This window comes from Salmo salar, chromosome ssa19 (genome assembly GCF_905237065.1).
Source record: "Salmo salar chromosome ssa19, Ssal_v3.1, whole genome shotgun sequence".
In the NCBI taxonomy this organism is placed as follows: domain Eukaryota; kingdom Metazoa; phylum Chordata; class Actinopteri; order Salmoniformes; family Salmonidae; genus Salmo; species Salmo salar.
The window spans coordinates 42,680,312-42,699,772 of record NC_059460.1 but is presented as its reverse complement, the minus strand read 5'-3'; the positions used below and the strand labels follow the sequence as shown (position 1 = coordinate 42,699,772).

General features: G+C 43.3%; 1 protein-coding gene across 3 annotated transcripts in view; it reads left to right on the top strand.

The window, feature by feature from the left end:
* The window catches only part of LOC106578848 (myosin phosphatase Rho-interacting protein), a 77,887-nt gene that overhangs the window by 35,813 nt on the left and 22,613 nt on the right, over positions 1–19,461 (top strand). For all 3 annotated transcript variants that reach the window (XM_014158056.2, XM_045702354.1, XM_014158057.2), the window contains exons 7-13: positions 1,030–1,156; positions 9,690–9,794; positions 12,650–12,706; positions 13,732–13,800; positions 15,359–15,448; positions 15,647–16,324; positions 16,420–16,557. In XM_014158056.2, coding sequence (XP_014013531.1) covers positions 1,030–1,156; positions 9,690–9,794; positions 12,650–12,706; positions 13,732–13,800; positions 15,359–15,448; positions 15,647–16,324; positions 16,420–16,557 — 1,264 coding nt within the window. The remainder of the gene's footprint in view (positions 1–1,029; positions 1,157–9,689; positions 9,795–12,649; positions 12,707–13,731; positions 13,801–15,358; positions 15,449–15,646; positions 16,325–16,419; positions 16,558–19,461) is intronic.

Genomic DNA, 19,461 nt, shown 5'->3' with positions numbered 1-19,461 from the left:
CCATTTATGGAAGCCAGCTACCGCAGAGGATGCCCCTAATAAGGGAACAATTCCCCCCAAAATTCAGTTTTTATATTTCCAAGCGACTCTCGCTCCCCGTAAATAAATTATTCTCCTTATCGAAAGAGAGCACCAAAATCTGTGTGTGGAGGAAGGCAGTCGGTGTATCTGTGTGTGGAGGAAGGCTGTCGGTGTATCTGTGTGTGGAGGAAGGCTGTCGGTGTATCTGTGTGTGGAGGAAGGCTGTCGGTGTATCTGTGTGTGGAGCAAGGCTGTCGGTGTATCTGTGTGTGGAGCAAGGCTGTCGGTGTATCTGTGTGTGGAGGAAGGCTGTCGGTGTATCTGTGTGTGGAGCAAGGCTGTCGGTGTATCTGTGTGTGGAGGAAGGCTGTCGGTGTATCTGTGTGTGGAGCAAGGCTGTCGGTGTATCTGTGTGTGGAGCAAGGCTGTCGGTGTATCTGTGTGTGGAGCAAGGCTGTCGGTGTATCTGTGTGTGGAGCAAGGCTGTCGGTGTATCTGTGTGTGGAGCAAGGCTGTCGGTGTATCTGTGTGTGGAGCAAGGCTGTCGGTGTATCTGTGTGTGGAAGTTTGAATACGGTCACAGAAGTAGGAGCCTGTCCTTCTCAATGTCATCATGTCTGTTAATCAGTTTCATGTAGCAGTGTATTGTAATGTTCATTTATATGCATGTGGATTATGTTTACTTGGTGAACAACCCCCCCTACTCGCGCACAAACACACATGCACACACGCGCACATGTACACACGCACACACACACAAAACTGCACTATCCAATAAAGTTGTTTTATTCTCTCCACTGAGAAGGAATTCTCTTTCGCTGTATCCATTTCTTTAATCCACAGGAAGAATGAAGATGTAATGAAAGTTCAAATAAAGGCATCTGACCCTTCACCTCTGACCTCTACCCTTCACCTCTGACCTCTACCCTTCACCTCTGACCTCTACCCTTCACCTCTGATCTCTACCCTACACCTCTGACCTCTACTCTTGTTCCCTGTGTGTTCCAGCCGATCTGGGGTGATAGAGAAGCTGGAGGCATTGGAGCTGGAGAATCCAGAGAGGATGGAGGTAGAGGAGGCTGGGAGGACAGGAGCCAGGCAGGGCCGCAGCGAACACAGACGCTTCCACACAGAGGTACAACTTCAGGACCGTGTGTGTGTGTGTGTGTGTGGTACAGATACTATGATCTTTAACGCCAGGCAGTTGAGGTCGATAAAAGAGGTTATTAACTATGGAAAAAAGCCTCTGCTCAGATATGATTGTCCTAGCTGACACAGGACATTGTCTACTTGTTTAAAAGCCCAGTGTTTTACAAGCAACATCACATGAAATAGCTTAGCTAGATTACGTTAGCTGTTGCACATGAAGCACACACACACACACACACTCTGTCTCTCCCTCTGTCAAATCAAATTGTATTTGTCACGTGCGCCGAATATAATAGGTGTAGACCTTACACTGAAACACTTACTTACAAGTCCTTAACCAACAATGCAGTTTAAAGAAAATCTCTAAAGAAGTAAGAGATAAAAGTAACAAGTAATTAAAGAGCAGCATTAAATAACAATAGCAGGGCTATATACAGAGGGTACCGGTACAGAGTCAATGTGGAGGCTATATACAGATTGTACCGGTACAGTCAATGTACAGGGGCACCGGTGTCGAGGTAATTGAGGTTAATAATGTACATCTAGGTAGAGTTATTAAAGTGGCTATGCATAGAATATAACAGAGAGTAGCAGCAGCACAGGGGGCAATGCAAATAGTCTGGGTAGCCATTTGATTAGCTGTTCACGAGTCTTATGACTTGGGGGTAGAAGTTGTTTAGAAGCCTCTTGGACCTAGACTTGACGCTCCGGTACCACTTGCCGTGCGGTAGCAGAGAGAACAGTCTTTGGCTGTGGTGGCTGGAGTCGTTGACAATTTTGGTATACAGATCCTGGATGGCAGGAAGCTTGGCCCTTGTGATGTACTGGGCTGTACGCACTACCCTCTGTAGTGCCTTGCGGTCAAAGGCCGAGCAGTTGCCATACCAGGCAGTCATGTAACCCGTCAGGATGCTCTCGATGGTGCAGCTGTAGAACCTTTTGAGGATCTGAGGACCCATGCCAAATCTTTTCAGTTTCTTGAGGCGGAATAGGTTTTGTTGTGCCCTCTTCACGACTGTCTTGGTGTGCTTGGACCATGTTAGTTTGTTGGTGATGTGGACACCAAGGAATTTGAAGCTCTCAACCTGCTCCTCTACAGCCCCGTTGTTGAGAATGGGGGCGTGCTCGGTCCTCCTTTTACTGTAGTCCACAATCATCTCCTTTGTCTTGATCACGTTAACCTCTTACATCTAGATGTGCCGCTAGCGGAACGCCTCGCCAATATCCAATGATAGAGCGTGGCGCGAATTACAAACACCTCAGAAATCCAAAAACGTCTATTTTTCAAACATATGACTATTTTACACCATTTTAAAGACAAGACTCTCCTTTATCAAACCACATTGACCGATTTCAAAAAGGCTTTACAACGAAAGCAAAACATTATATTATGTCAGGAGAGTACCCAGCCAGAAATAATCACACACCCATTTTTCAAGCTAGCATATAATGTCACAAAAACCAAAACCACAGCTAAATGCAGCACTAACCTTTGATGCTCTTCATCAGATGACACTCCTAGGACATTATGTTATACAATACATGCATGTTTTGTTCAATCAAGTTCATATTTATATCAAAAACCAGCTTTTTACATTAGCATGTGACGTTCAGAACTAGCATACCCACCGAAAACATCCGGTGAATTTACTAAATTACTCACGATAAACGTTCACAAAAAACATAACAATTATTTTAAGAATTATAGATACAGAACTCCTTTATGCAATCGCGGTGTCCGATTTTAAAATAGCTTTTCGGTGAAAGCACATTTTGCAATATTCTGAGTAGATAGCCCGGCCATCATGGCTAGCTATTTTGACACCCACCAAGTTTGGCACTCACCAAACTCAGATTTACTATAAGAAAAATGTGATTACCTTTGTTCTTCTTCGTCAGAATGCACTCCCAGGACTTCTACTTCAACACCCAATGTTGTTTTTGTTCCAAATAATCCAGTTATATTCAAATAGCTGCATTTTGTTCTTGCGTTCAAGACACTATCCGAAGGGTGACGCGCCGGCGCGTATCGTGACAAAAAATTTCAAAATATTCCATTACTGTACTTCGAAGCATGTCAAACGCTCGGAAAATACTGATAATATTCTGATAATATTCCGACTGGGAGACATTTTCTATTTTCAAACACTGAAAATAGAAAATGGAGTCTTCACATGCACACGCGCACCCGTGTCATTGTTGTCAGAACGACCACTTTCCAAAAGCCCTACTGTTTTTTCCCAGGGACTGCAGAGTCATCATTCCCTGTTCTGGCGCCTTCTGAGAGCCTATGGGAGCCTTAGAAAATGTCACGTTACAGCAGAGATCCTCTATTTTTGATAAAGAGGCTATAGAAGGACAAGAAATGGTCAGAGAGGGCATTCCTGTATGGAATCTTCTCAGGTTTTGGCCTGCCATATGAGTTCTGTTATACTCACAGACACCATTCAAACAGTTTTAGACACTTTAGGGTGTTTTCTATCCAAATAAAATAATTATATGCATTTTCTAGTTTCTGGGCAGGAGTAATAACCAGATTAAATCGGGTACGTTTTTTATCCGGCCGTGAAAATACTGCCCCCTATCCTAAACGGGTTAAGGGAGAGGCTGTTGTCCTTGCACCACACGGCCAGGTTTCTGACCACCTCCCTATAGGCCGTCTCATCGTTGTCGGTGATCAGGCCTACCACTGTTGTGTCATCGGCAAAGTTAATGATGGTGTTTGAGTCGTGCCTGGCCATGCAGTCATGCGTGAACAGGGATTACAGGAGGGGACTGAGCACGCACCCCTGAGGGGCCCCAGTGTTGAGGATCAGCGTGGCGGATGTGTTGTTCCCTACACTTACCACCTGGGGGCGGCCCGTCAGGAAATCCAGGATCCAGTTGCAGAGGGAGGTGTTTAGTCCCAGGGTCCTTAGCTTAGTGATGAGCTTTGAGGACACTATGGTGTTGAACGCTGAGCTGTAGTCAATGAATAGCATTCTCACATACAGTTTAAGTCGGAAGTTTACATACACTTACAGGCTGACCACATCGCTCGCGTCGCAAAATAATGTAGAAATCTATGTTATTCAATTATTGCACCCACACTGCTCGAGCGTGCCAACGAGCGTCTGCGTTGCCAAGTGCTAAAATAGAAATTAGTTATATTTCTGACGCAGATCGCGCTGCAAGTCCTGCCTCTCCCATCTCATTGGTTTATAGAAGCAGGTACCCACATGCCATCTCCTCATTGGTTATACCCACGTGGGTGACTGAAAGACGAACGAGGTCAGTGGCGGTAATGCACCTAATTTATGAAAATTGCCAATCGGAATATAAAGTCAAGAGAAGAAAAATGCGTGAAGGAAGAGATGACTAGAAACGATTCGGTTGACTGTTTTGTCTGTGGATTTATTGTCAAGAGTAGAGGACCTTGTGCATTTCAGGTAAAATAACAACTCAGTGTTTATATCCCAGGACAAATTAGCTAGCAACAGCAAGCTAGCTAAGTAGGACAAATTAACTACCAAGTGCAAGCTATCTAGCTAAATTGTCATAAATGTTTAATGCTTTTCGACCTGTCCCCAAATTAATATAATTGGTTCAGAGTTTGTTTTGATATTTTAACCTGCGTGTCGTGATCGCGTTTGGTGTAGGGGGACAAAATAAATGTATGCATGATGTATGCATGCGCACAGCCGGTTTGGGTTCCGTGTTAGGTTGGAGTTATTAAAACTAGTTTTTCGTCCACTCCACACATTTCTTGTAAACAAACTATAGTTTTGGCAAGTCGGTTAAGACATGTACTTTGTGCATGACACAAGTAAGTTTTCCAACAATTGTTTACAGACAGATTATTTCACTTATAATTCACTGTATCACAATTCCAGTGGGTCAGGAGTTTACATACACTAAGATAACTGTGCCTTTAAACAGCTTGGAAAATTCCAGAAAATGGTGTCTTGGCTTTAGAATTTCTGAATTTCTGAATTTCTGACATCATTTGAGTCAATTTGAAGGGGTACCTGTGGATGTATTTCAAGGCCTGCCTTCTAACTTGGTGCCTCTTTGCTTGACATCATGGGAACATCTAAAGAAATCAGCCAAGACCTCAGACCTCCACAAGTCTGGTTCATCCTTGGGAGCAATTTCCAAACGCCTGAAGGTACTACGTTTGTCTGTACAAACAATAGTACGCAAGTATAAACACCATGGGACCATGCATCCGTCTTACCGCTCAGGAAGGAGACGCGTTCTGTCTCCTAGAGATGAAGATACTTTGGTGCGAAAAGTGCAAATCAATCCCAGAACCACAGCAAAGGACCTTGTAAAGATGTTGGAGGAAACAGCTACAAAATTATCTATATCCACAGTAAAATGAGTCCAATATCGACATCACCTGAAAGGCCACTCAGCAAGGAAGAAGCCACTGCTCCAAAACCGCCATAAAAAAGCCAGACTATGGTTTGCAACTGTACATGGGGACAAAGATCGTACTTTTTGGAGAAATGCCCTCTGGTCTGATGAAACAAAAATAGAACTGTTTGGCCATAATGACCATCATTATGTTTGGAGGAAAAAGGGGGAGGCTTGTAAGCCGAGGAACACCATCCCAACCGTGAAGCACGGGGCTGGCAGCATCATGTTGTGGGGGTGCTTTGCTGCAGGAGGGACTGGTGCACTTCACAAAATAGATGGCATCATGAGGGAGGAAAATTGTGTGGATATATTGAAGCAACATCTTAAGACATCAGTCAGGACGTTAAAGCTTGGTCGCAAATGGGTCTTCCAAATAGACAATGACACCAAGCATACTTCCAAAGTTGTGGCAAAATGGCTTAAGGACAACAAAGTCAAGGTATTGGAGGGGCCATCACAAAGCCCTGACTTCATTCCTATAGACAATTTCTGGGCAGAACTGAAAAAGCGTGTGCGAGCAAGGAGGCCCACAAACCTGACTCAGTTACACCAGCTCTGTCAGGAGGAATGTGCCAAAATTCACCCAACTTATTGTGGGAAGCTTGTGGAAGGCTACCCGAAACGTTTGACCAAAGTTAAACAATTTAAAGGCAATGCTAACAAATACTAATTGAGTGTATGTAAACTTCTGACCCACTGGGAATGTGATGAAAGAAATAAAGGCTGAAATAAATAATTCTCTCTACTATTATTCTGACATTTCGCATTCTTAAAATAAAGTGGTGATCCTAACTGACCTAAGACAGGGAATTTTTACTTGGATTAAATTTCAGGAATTTTTGAAAAACTGAGTTTAAATGTATTTGGCTAAGGTGTATGTAAACTTCTGACTTCAACGTTAGGTGTTCCTTTTGTACAGGTGGAAAAGGGCAGTGTGGAGTGCAATAGAGATTGCGTCATCTGTGTGTCTGTTCGTGCGGTATGCAAATTGGAGTCGGTCTAGGGTTTCTTGGATAATGGCGTTGATATGAGCCATGACCAGCCTTTCAAAGCACTTCATGGCTACAGACGTGAGTGCTACAGGTCGGTAGGCATTTAGGCAGGTTAACTTAGTGTTCTTGGGCACAGGGACTATGGTTGTCTGCTTGAAACATGTAGGCAGACACTTTCCAGTTGGTCAGTGCATGCTCGGAGTTCACGTCCTGGTAATCCGTCTGGCCCTGTGGCCTTGTGAATGTTGACCTGTTTAAAGGTCTTACTCACATCGGCTGCAGAGAGCATGATCACACAGTCATCCGGAACAGCTGATGCTTTCATGCATGTTTCAGTGTTACTTGCCTCGAAGCGAGCGTAGAAGTAATTTAGCTCTTCTAGTAGGCTCGTGTCACTGGGCAGCTCTCGGCTGTGCTTCCCTTTGTAGTTTGCAAGCCCTGCTACATCCGACGAGCGTCGGAGCCTGTGTAGTACGATTTGATTTTAGTCCTGTATTGATGCTTTGCCTGCTTGATGCTTTATCGGAGGGCATAGCGGGATTTCTTAAGCTTCCAGTTTAGAGTCCCGGTCCTTGAAAGCGTCAGCTCTACCCGTTCGCTTAGTGCGAATGTTGCCTGTAATCCGTGGCTTCTGGTTGGGGTATGTACGTACTGTCACTGTGGGGACGACGTCATCGATGCACTTATTGATGAAGCCAGTGACTGATGTGATGTACTCCTTAATGCCATTGGAAGAATCCCGGAACATATTCCAGTCTCTTTGTTTTGAAATCAGGAGCTTGTGCTGTATTCATTTCCAGTTTCCATTATGTGGCTCGATTTCCCTGATACTTACTTCCCTTTCCAACCCTGACTCTGGTCTGGCCTGCTCTGGTCTGCTCTGCTCTGCTCCGCTCTGGCCTGGTCCGGTCCGGCCGGGATAAACCAACCTCTGTAATAGGAATAACAACAGAACGAGAGCAATTGTCCCCCCACTGTTTAGAGAAACTTTTAAAACCTGTACACCAAGTTTGTCCTGTCTTTATTGTCAAACATGTATGGCATTTTCAGCACAAATAAAGGGTGCTTATAGTAAACATCATACCACATACAAACTCCCATCTCTCTCTCTCTCTCTCTCTCTCTCTCTCTCTCTCTCTCTCTCTCTCTCTCTCTCTCTCTCTCGTTCTTTCTGAGACACACACTGCTCCTGGATGGGGCTTGTTTTCTTCTGTGTCAGTGCGTTGTCTTTGTTTCCGTTCTCTCTGGTTTTGGTGAAAGGCTGTTGAGTTCAAGTTAGATGTGTGATGGTTCAGTGAAATGCTGTTGTATTCAGGTTCATGTTAGAAGATGTGTGATTCTGATTAGAAAAATTACTTGTTCTTCTTACGACAGCTGTGCAGAGATCATATCTGATTTTAGCATATGTTAAACTGTTCACATTGGAGGAGTCGATGTTCTGTTCATAAAAACATAAATAACTATTGTTAAGGCCGTTGTATAATGTTTTGATCCTCTGAAATCCATGAGGTAGGTAAGTGTTCTGTGCGAGTGCACACTCCAGGGAGGAGGAGAAACGGAATTAGGCTCATGATACATTGTTGTGACCCCTATCTTCAGATATTGACCATTTTGACTAGAGGTCCACCGATTATGCTTTTTCAACGCCGATACCGATTATTGGAGGACCAGAAAAATGCCGATACCGATTTAATCAGATGATTTTATATATATATATATATATATATATATACTTGTAATAATGACAATCACAACAATACTGAATGAACAGTTTTATTTTAACTCAATATAATACATAAATAAAAATCAATTTAGTCTCAAAAAAATAATGAAACATGTTCAATTTGGTTTAAATAATGCAAAAACAGTTTTGGAGAAGAAAGTAAAAGTGCAATATGTGGAATGTAAAAAAGCTAACGTTTAAGTTCCTTGCTCAGAACATGAGAACCTATGAAAGCTGGTGGTTCCTTTTAACATGAGTCTTCAATATTCCCAGGTAAGAAGTTTTACGTTGTAGTTATTATAGGAATTATAGGACTATTTCTCTCTATACCATTTGTATTTCATATACCTTTGACTATTGGATGTTCTTATAGGCACTATATTATTGCCAGCCTGATCTCGGGAGTTGATAGGCTTGAAGTCATAAACAGCACTGTGCTTCAAGCATTGCGAAGAGCTGCTGGCAAACGCAGGAAAGTGCTGTTTAAATGAATGCCAACGAGCCTGCTGCTGCCTACCACCGCTCAGACTGCTCTATCAAATATCAAATCATAGACTTAAGTATAATATAATAAACACACAGAAATACGAGCCTTAGGTCATTAATATGGTCAAATCTGGAAACTGTCATTTCGAAAACAAAATGTTTATTCTTTCAGTTAAATACGGAACCGTTTCGTATTTTATTGAATGGGTGGCATCCTTAAGTCATAATTGTAAAATTCTGGCAAATGAATTACGGTCTTTGTTAGGAAGAAATGGTCTTCACACAGTTCGCAACCAGCCAGGAGGCCCAAACTGTTGCATGACTCTGCTTGCACAGAACACAAGATAAGTGACACAATTTCCCTAGTTAATATTGCCTGCTAACATGAATTTCTTTTAACTAAGTATGCAGGTTTAAAAATATATACTTGTGTATTGATTTTAAGAAAGGCGTTGATGTTTATGGTTAGGTACATTGATGCAATGACAGTACTTTTTTTGTGAATATGCTTGTTAAATCATCACCCGTTTGGCGAAGTAGGCTGTGATTTGATGAGAAATTAACAGGCACCGCATCGATTATATGCAATGCAGGGCACGCTAGATAAACTAGTAATATCATCAGCCATGTGTAGTTAACTTGTGATTATGATAAGATTGATTGTTTTTTATAAAATAAGTTTAATGCTAGCTAGCAACTTACCGTGGCGCCTTGCTGCACTCGTGTAACAGGTGGTCAGTCTGCCACGCAGTCTCCTCGTGGAGTGCAATGTAATCGGCGTCCAAAAATGCAGATTACCGATTGTTATGAAAACTTGAAATCGGCTCCTAATTAATCGGCCATGCCGATTAATCGGTCGACCTCTAATTTTGACCCAAATGGCTGCTGGAGTGTTGATGTTACATTGTGTGTTTCAGGAGCAGAGACATGACCTGGGCCAGGGCCTGGACTTCCCTTCCACTCTGCCCCCTCTCAGACGAGCCAAGTCCCTGGACCGTAGGACCACCGAGTCCGTCATGACCGTGAGTACCATTTCAGTCTCTACATCTACATTGCTTGCTGTTTGGGGTTTTTAGACTGGGTTTCTGTATAGCACTTTGTGACATCAGCTGATGTAAAAAGGGTTTTATAAATACATTTGATTGATTGACTCTCCTCTCTTCTGTTGTTCAGTGTTTCTATGTCGCCTCTCGGGTGTGTCAGTTTGACATACTCAAATACACCAGGTAGAGTTTTCAACTGAGAACATTGTAATCAGTTAGCACTGATTGTTTACCCAAGGGGTGTGTGTGTGTGTGTGTGTGTGTGTGTGTGTGTGTGTGTGTGTGTGTGTGTGTGTGTGTGTGTGTGTGTGTGTGTGTGTGTGTATATATAGGGGAGCTTTCTCTCCAGGTCCAGATAACATCACAATAGTTCTTCTGTTCTCCTAAGGCTGCAGGGTAAGAGGTCATCAGCAATGCTAGGGGACGACTTTATCCCTGCTGAGTGGCGCTTTTAAAGGGGTCGTTGGGTTACCAATGTATAGGTAGGGTTACCAGTGTATATGTTGGGTTACCGGTGTATAGGTTGGGTTACCGGTGTATAGGTTGGGTTACCGGTGTATAGGTTGGGTAACCGGTGTATTGGTTGGGTAACCAGTGTATAGGTTGGGTTACCAGTGTATAGGTTGGGTTACCAGTGTATAGGTTGGGTAACCGGTGTATTGGTTGGGTTACCAGTGTATAGGTTGGGTTACCAGTGTATAGGTTGGGTTACCAGTGTATTGGTTGGGTTACCAGTGTATAGGTTGGGTAACCGGTGTATAGGTTGGGTAACCGGTGTATTGGTTGGGTTACCAGTGTATAGGTTGGGTTACCAGTGTATATGTTGGGTTACCAGTGTATAGGTTGGGTAACCGGTGTATTGGTTGGGTTACCAGTGTATAGGTTGGGTTACCAGTGTATAGGTTGGGTTACCGGTGTATAGGTTGGGTTACCGGTGTATAGGTTGGGTTACCGGTGTATAGGTTGGGTTACCGGTGTATAGGTTGGGTTACCGGTGTATAGGTTGGGTTACCGGTGTATAGGTTGGGTTACCGGTGTATAGGTTGGGTTACCGGTGTATAGGTTGGGTTACCAGTGTATAGGTTGGGTTACCAGTGTATAGGTTGGGTAACCAGTGTATAGGTTGGGTAACCAGTGTTAAGAGTATTCAAGTTTTATTAGGCGTACGTACGGGATACACATTCTATAAACCGTCCAATGAAATGCTTACTGTCAGGTTCCTGCTCGGCAACCCAACAACAATAATAAAAGATAAGGACGTAAAGTATTTGGGTTGACAAAGGGTGCAGCAGGCCTTATCTAATGATAATGTTATGATAATGATGACTCACTGTGTGCTATGAAACCACTGAACCTTTCAGCCACATGATACTGAAGGTTTGTGTCTATGACATGTCGTTACAGCAGCTCCTGGCTCAGCTCCGGGCTCAGCTCCTGGCTCAGCTCGGGGCTCAGCTGTAGTAATGAAGGAATTAACCCATTTTGGTACACCGTGCCTTTTCTTAGTTTAATAAAATAGGTAGTCTGGGGATTGTTGTAGTGTATGATCTATTAGTCTGCACCTCTGAATCTTTTGGTTCCTGATCTTTCTGGCTGTTCTAGCGCCCAGGGTTTTCATGTCTGCGTTGGTGGAGGATTACACTGTAGAGAATAGTCAAGGGGGCTGTGATGGGTGGTGTGACTGGGACAGTACAGTCAAGGGGGCTGTGATGGGTGGTGTGACTGGGACAGTACAGTCAAGGGGGCTGTGATGGGTGACTGGGACAGTACAGTCAAGGGGGCTGTGATGGGTGACTGGGACAGTACAGTCAAGGGGGCTGTGATGGGTGACGTGACTGGGACAGTACAGTCAAGGGGGCTGTGATGGGTGACTGGGACAGTACAGTCAAGGGGGCTGTGATGGGTGACGTGACTGGGACAGTACAGTCAAGGGGGCTGTGATGGGTGGCGTGGACGTCCTAATGCAATCCTCCACGCTGCAGAGGGCAGCACAGATCCCTCTCCTCTCCAGGTTATCTTCCTGCTTCTCCTGTGTTCAGCCATGGCTCTCAGGCCTCCGCGTGTTGGCACCCATTTTGCACTGTTGTGTGTCTGTGTGTGTGCGTGTGCGTGCAACACAAACCTACACCGCTTCCCCAGGGCACTGTGTGTGTGTGAGTTCTCCCACTGTGTGAAACCACAGCAGACATGAACTCTTTTACTCAGCACTAAGACTTGTATAGCAGGATCTGTGATGGTGGAGTAGATACATGTTTCCCCTAACCACTGGTCCAGGGTCAGTTATTATTGTATCCTCCAAATGATTAGCGATAAGGCAATCTGATCCTAGGTCAGTGTTCAGGGGAAACTTCTACCTCTTTTTTTTCTGCTCTTTATCAGGCATTAAGTTAACTGATGAAGTGTGTTTTTTAGCCATGCAAATGTTCAAAATACTCATTACAAATATTCAAAATTGTCCAAATACGTCAACATCTATTTAACAAAGTGCAGAAAATGCGGCGTGTTGGAATTGCAATGTTTCTGTCAGCTATGTACTGTAGTCGTCCAGTCGTGATAACTTATACTTGTCTTTCAGCTGTAAGTATGACATGTTAAAGTTCTGAAGTTCTGCATGGATCCCAGATAGAAGTTGTTTTTAAAAAGCTGTACCTTTAGTCACCTGGTATCTGTGCGTTTCAGCATCTCTTGGTTCATCTTGCATGATGTTGACGTGTGGTGGCGCTAGACCTTACTGGACTATGGCTTGATTTCATTGGCGTTTTTAAAGAGTCGATTTTAAGTGATGCTTTTAGGGATGCTGTGTAACACTGTCTTTTTTATTATTTTTTTCCCAGCCAGACTTGCTGAACTTTAAGAAAGGTTGGATGGTGAAGCTGGACGAGCATGGACAAGTAAGCAACAAACCATACCTACAAACATCACCAAAACAGCTCATGTTGGTTTTTTGTTTTTTTTCCTTGAAACTTGTAACACTTGAAATATGAACATTATTTGATGCCATAAGATTTAGAAAATCATATTACATTTTTTTAAATGTCTTTTAGGTCAGATCATCAAATCAGGGATTTAGTAGTAGTTCAAACAGTCATCTGAACGTTCACCTAATGTCTTCTAGAATGTTCTAGTATTCTATGGCCTTTGGAGTCGAGCGTCAGTCCGTCTTTGACACAGCTTCAATGGGTGACCGTTGAAAGGGTTATGTGGTGCTTCTCTTCATACAGCAAATCGATGTTCTTTTACAGCTACGTTTAATGTGTAGACCGGTGCTCCAACGCTACATATTTCTACAGTTTGCTGCATTGTTGGAGCTAGATACATTAGCATTTCGCTACACCTGCGATTTAAAATCTGCAATACTGTGAATGTGACCAATAAACTTTTGATTTGATATATTGCACAGTCCAAGTTAACACACAGCTTTCATAGAAATCCTTACTTTTCAGAGGGCTACCAACATCGCTTCAGTATCCTCTTCAATGGGTTTGTTCTGGTATTTGTCTGTGCTGTGTGTAGTGTAGCTCAGTTGGTAGAGCGTGGCGCTTGTAACGGCAGGGTTGTGGGTTCGCTTCCCACTGGGGACAAGTATGAAAAAGTATTAAAACGTATGCACTCACGACTGTAAGTCGCTCTGCTAAATTACTAAAATGTTTGTAATGCACACAGAAACCGAGCTCCTAATGTCATTGCTCTGTTATAACTCTCACTGGTGCTAAATATGTTTTATTCTTCTATATCTGCATTGCATTTTGAGGGTTTTGGCTGGGTTTCTGTACTGCACTTTCTGACATTGGCTGATGTAAATAGGACTTTAAAAAATAAAATGTGATTTGATTATTCTCAGTCTACTGGACTAGCAGAACAGTTGATGAATTCCCAGTGAACTCTGTGTTGTTCTCTCTCTCTCCCCCCTCTACAGTGGAAGAAGTTTTGGTTCGTACTGACAGACCACAGCCTCCGATACTACAAGGACTCCATTGCTGAAGAGGTGACTTTTCTCTAAATCCATCCAGACTCATCAATCATGCTGGAGTTTAACTGTGACCGACTAGCCAGGGCAGTAGTTATCTTTAAAATAAATGTTAGTCAATACAGTATTTGTTTCCTATTGATAACGTTGTATACTAAACAAAAATATAAACGTAACATGTAAAGTGTTGGTCCCATGTTTCATGAGCTGATATAAAATATCCCAGAAATGTTCCATGTGCACAAAAAGCTTATTTCTCTCAAATTTTGTGCACAAACTTGTTTACATCCCTGTTAGTGAGCATTTCTCCTTTGCCAAGATAATCCATCCACCTGACAGGTGTGGCATATCAAGAAGCTGATTAAACAGCATGATCATTAGATCATTACACAGGTGCATCTTCTGCTGGCGACAATAAAAGCCGGCCTCGAACATTGTTTTAGAGAATTTGGCAGTACGTCCAACCGGCCTCAAACATGCCAGGCCAGGACCTCCACATCCGGCTTCTTCACCTGTGGGATCGTCTGACACCAGCCACCCGGGCAGCTGATGAAACTGAATAATTTCTGCACAAAGTATCAGAAACCGTCTCAGGGAAGCTCATCTGCGTGCTCGTCGTCCTCACCAGGGTCTTGACCTGACTGCAGTTCAGGGTTGTAACCGTCTTCAGTGGGCAAATGCTTCATATACGAATCCCGTTTTCAACTGTACTGGGCAGATGGCAGAAAGCGTGTATGGCGTCGTGTGGGTGAGTGGTTTGCAGTCAACGTTGTGAACCAGAGTGCTCCATGGTGGCGTTATGGTATGGGCAGGCGTAAGCTATGGACAACTAGCACAATTTGCATTTTGTCGATGACAATTTGTATGTAGAGATACCGTGACGAGATCCTGAGGACCATTGTCGTGCCATTCATCTGCCGCCATCATCTCATGTTTCAACATTATAATGCACAGCCCCATGTCACAAGGATCTGTACACAATTCCTGGAAGCTGAAAATGTCCCAGTTCTTCCACTGCCTGCATACTCACCAGACATGTCACCCGTTGAGCATGTTTGGGATGCTCTGGATCGACGTGTATGACAGTGTGTTCCAGTTCCTGCCAATATCCAGAAACTTCACATAGCCATTGTAGAGGAGTGGGACAACATTCCACAGGCCACAATCAACAGCCTGATCAACTCTATGTAAAGGAGATGTGTCACGCTGCGTGAGGCAAATGGTGGTCACACCAGATACTGGCTGGTTTTCTGATCCACGCCCTTTTTTTTTTCTTTTCTTATTAAGATATCTGTGACCAACAGATTAATATCTGTATTCCCAGTCATGTGAAATCCATAGATTAGGGCCTAATGAATTCATTTAAATTGACTGATTTCCTTATATGAAATGTAACTCTTTGAAATTGTTGCATGTTGCGTTTTATATTTTTGTACACAGTACCCAGTTTCAAAATAATTGTTCAACTCCTGCAACTGGCTGCTTGTATGCTGATAATAAACTATTCTGTACCTGATTTCACCATCTGTAATAATGCTGTATTTCAGGCATTATCTGTAATAATGCTGTATTTCAGGCTTCAGATCTGGACGGGGAGATAGAACTGTCTACGTGTTATAACGTCACTGAATACCAGGCTCAACGCAACTACGGCTTCCAGATACATGTAAACCCCAATCATTCACATACCATCTCAGATTATTTCATGTAGTAATAATGATTTGATTTGCGTTTATCTAACCCTTTTTGTCACTTTTTCTTATCAAAAAGCAGTTTGTTGTATGGATGTAACAGAGCCCCTCTCTGTCACCCAATAGGATGTTATTGTACAGTGTGAATCTAATGCCCTAACTGTCCTCCTCAGACCCAGGAGGGCATGCACACCCTGTCGGCCATGACTGCAGGCATACGGAGGAACTGGATCCAGGCTGTCATGAAGAATGTCAGACCCTCCACCGCTCCAGACGTGGCTAGCAACCACGGCTCCTTCTCCCCACTGGAGGGGCTGGTTCAGCCGGACGTGACCCAGGACTCCCCTTCCTCCGAGACCTCGTCCGTGGAGCGTGAGCCAGGTCCAGGCCTTAAGAAGAGTCGGGCACGCGAGCGCCGACAACAAGGCCGCTCAAAGACCTTCGACTGGGGCGAGTTCCGACCCATTGCCCAGGCTTTGGCCCAGCAGCGGGCCCAGAAGGCTGAGCCCCTGCAGACTGACATAGGAGACCCTGATCGGAACCGGAGGAGGGAAGAACGACGGAGGAGGTATGAATCTGTTACTGGCTCCTCCAAGGACCAACCAGCAGGCTCCGAGGGCGGGAGGATGGACTTTGAGAAGGGGGGAGGGAGTCAAGGCAGCCCTGGGGGTGAGTGCGTGGGTCCCCCCTCCCTGGAGAGGCAGCAGAAGGTGGAGGAGGAGATCGAGCAGCACTGGCAGCAGGTGGAGCAGACACCCATCAGGGATGAGAGGAGGGTACTTCTGCCCTCGACACTGCAGACCAGGGAGACGGCCGAGCTGGAGAAACTGCTGGAGAGCTACAAGAAAGGGGTGGGTGTTTTTATGGGAACTGAGATCAATGTCAAAGGTCAGAGGTTGCTGATAGGTCAGTGTTCACCTTGTCCATTGTACCTTGCCTCTCCCAGGTAGAAGAGCTGAAGCTGCAGTTGGAGAGCTGTCACCAGCAACTGCTGCACTCCAACCAGCACAAACAGAATCTGGAGGTCCAGCTGAGGACGGCTCTGGAGAGAGAGCAGCACGTCCGTTCCGGATACGTCTCCCAGGTAAGCACCACAGAGCTTTTCTTCTCCTCAGAGCTGTTCTATGCTCTATAGACAGTCCTGTTGAGTTAAGATTTCATGAAGTCAACCGTACAGAATGAACGGTGTGTTCTCTTTTCATTTCATAACCTCCTTTGCATGTTGTATTTTAATTGTGAGAAAACATCAAACTGACTGACATCAAAGCTACAAAACGGCTCCAGAATGTTCCTTTGCATGAGTCCGTTGGTTGCATGTGAGGAGAAACATCTTGTTTTTAGGACTCCTTTTACGGCTTCTTGCTGATGTTTCGTTTTTTTTTTAGGTAAGACAGATGTTCGCAAACTCATGCATGTGTATCGAACGTGATGCATTCAATTAACGATTAACATTTAGATGGATAAGTTTCCTTTTCGGTGATCCTGTGATGCTGTAAACGGCATAAATGCATTAGGCTACTTGACTTCAACAGTACAGCCATAGTAGTTGAAATAATGACATTTGGCTCAGAACTGTATGAAATAACATGGTTTGGCTTGTCTCCTGATGATTTTTATTTGAATGGATTTCAGATGTTTTGTTTTTTTACTGCTGTTCCGACCATCTGTTCTTCTTTTTACTGATGTGAGCGCCAGACCATTATACAGATAGTCGTTTTCTGTTGGATTTTTGCTTGTATGTATGTGTGTGTTAGAGAGCGGGTCAGTGTGTGTCCGTAAGGAGGGTTAATGTATGCTTTTTGAATTCTTCACCACTTATTGTGTAAATCTGAGTTTTATCAAAGATAGTTTTCTTGGATAGCTTGAGTTGACCGCTTTGATATTTAGATAGGGAGAGAATGTGGTTCGTTTATGCTGTCCTTTGCATTTTTTGCTAAAGCCAAAACAAAAAGGTAATTTCAGGAGAAAATAATTAATTTCCTGTTCATGTTGTTTTGACTTATTTTTGGTTTAAGAAGCAATTTTCACGTTCATTACACTGTTCGATTTTAGTTCTGACCTGCATTGTTATTGCTATTACGCAATGAAATGCAATGTGATGAGTGCCTTTTGAGAAATATTTTGTGAAGAGCGGAAAGAATTCAGAAAAAGGATATCTCAAGAACATAGTTTATTCCAAGAACCTGGTATGCCTCCCATCTCTAATTAAACCACCTAGCTAGCACTAACTTTGCATTACTTACCCCATGAATTAACTCCTTAACCATTTAATGTGCATGCTAATTTGTGATTCACTAATCATGGCCATTAAATCTTTTTCCAGCGCTCTAATTCTCATAATTTGGCCTAATGATAGAAGCTGTAATGTTTTTCATCGTTATGGTTAAATGGCATAATGTTGAAGTCAAAATGATATACGGTACCATTCAAAAGTTTGGACACACCTACTCATTCAAGAGTTTCTTTATTTTTACTCTTTTTTACATTGTAGAATAATATTGAAGACATCAAAACTATGAAATAATGGAATCATGTAGCAACTAAAGTGTTAAACAAATCAAAATATATTTTAGATTCTTCAAAGTAGCCACCCTTTGCCTTGATGACAGCTTTGCACACTCTTGGAGTTCTCTCAACCAGCTTCATGAGGAATGCTTTTCCAACAGTCTTGAAGGAGTTCCCACATATGCTGAGCACTTGTTGGCTGCTTTTCCTTCACTATGCGGTCCAACTCATCCTTAACCATCTCAATTGGGTTGAGGTTGGGTGATTGTGGAGGCCAGGTCATCTGATGCAGCACTCCATCACTCTTCTTGGTCAAATACTCCTTACACAGCCTGGAGGTTTGTTGGGTCATTGTCCTTTTGAAAATCAAATGATAGCCCCACTAAGTGCAAACCAGATGGGATGGTGTTTTGCTGTAGAATGCTGTGGTAGCCATGCTGGTTATGTGTGCCTTGAATTCGAAATAAATCAAAGACAGTGTCACCAGCAAAGCACCATCACACCACCTCCTCCATGCTTCACGGGGGGAACCACACATGCGGAGATCATCCGTTCACCTACTCTGCGTCTCACAAAGACACAGCGGTTGGAACCAAAAATCTCCAATTTGGACTCATCAGACCAAAGGACAGATTTCCACTGGTCTAATGTCCTTTAGTAGTGGTTTCTTTGCAGCAATTCGATCATGAAGGCTTGATTCACACAGTCTCCTCTGAACAGTTGATGTTGAGATGTGTCTGTTACTTGAACTCTGTGAAGCATTTATTTGGGCTGCAATTTCTGAGGCTGGTAACTCTACTGAACTTATCCTCTGCAGCAGAGGTAACTCTGGGTCTTCCTTTCCTTGCGCGGTCCTCATGACAGCCAGTTTCATCATAGCGCTTGATGGTTTTTCCAACTACACTTGAAGAAACTTTAAAAGTTCTCAAAATGTTCTGTATTGACAGACCATGTTTTAAAGTAATGATGCACTGTTGTTTCACTTCGCTTATTTGAGCTGTTTTTGTCGTAGTATGGACTTGGTCTTTTACAAAATAGGGCTAGCTTCTGTATACCACCCAAACCTTGTCACAAAACAACTGATTGGCTCAAACGTATTAAAAATGAAAGAAATTCCACAATTTAACTTTTAACAAGGCACACCTGTTAATTGAAATGCATTCCAGGTGACTACCTCATGAAGCTGGTTGAGAGAATGCCAAGAGTGTGCAAAGCTATCATCAAGGCAAAGGATGGCTACTTTGAAGAATCTGAAATATAAAATATATTTTGATTTGTTCAACCCTTTTTTGGTTACTACATGATACCATATGTGTTATTTCATAGTTTTGATGTCTTCATTGTATAATAATAATGTAGAAAATAGTAAAAATAAAGGAAAACCCTTTGAATGAGTAGGTGTGTCCAAACTTTTGACTGGTGCTTTATAGTATGATTTCATAATGTTTAATCGCTCTGAATCCAGAGGGAAATAATTTATGTA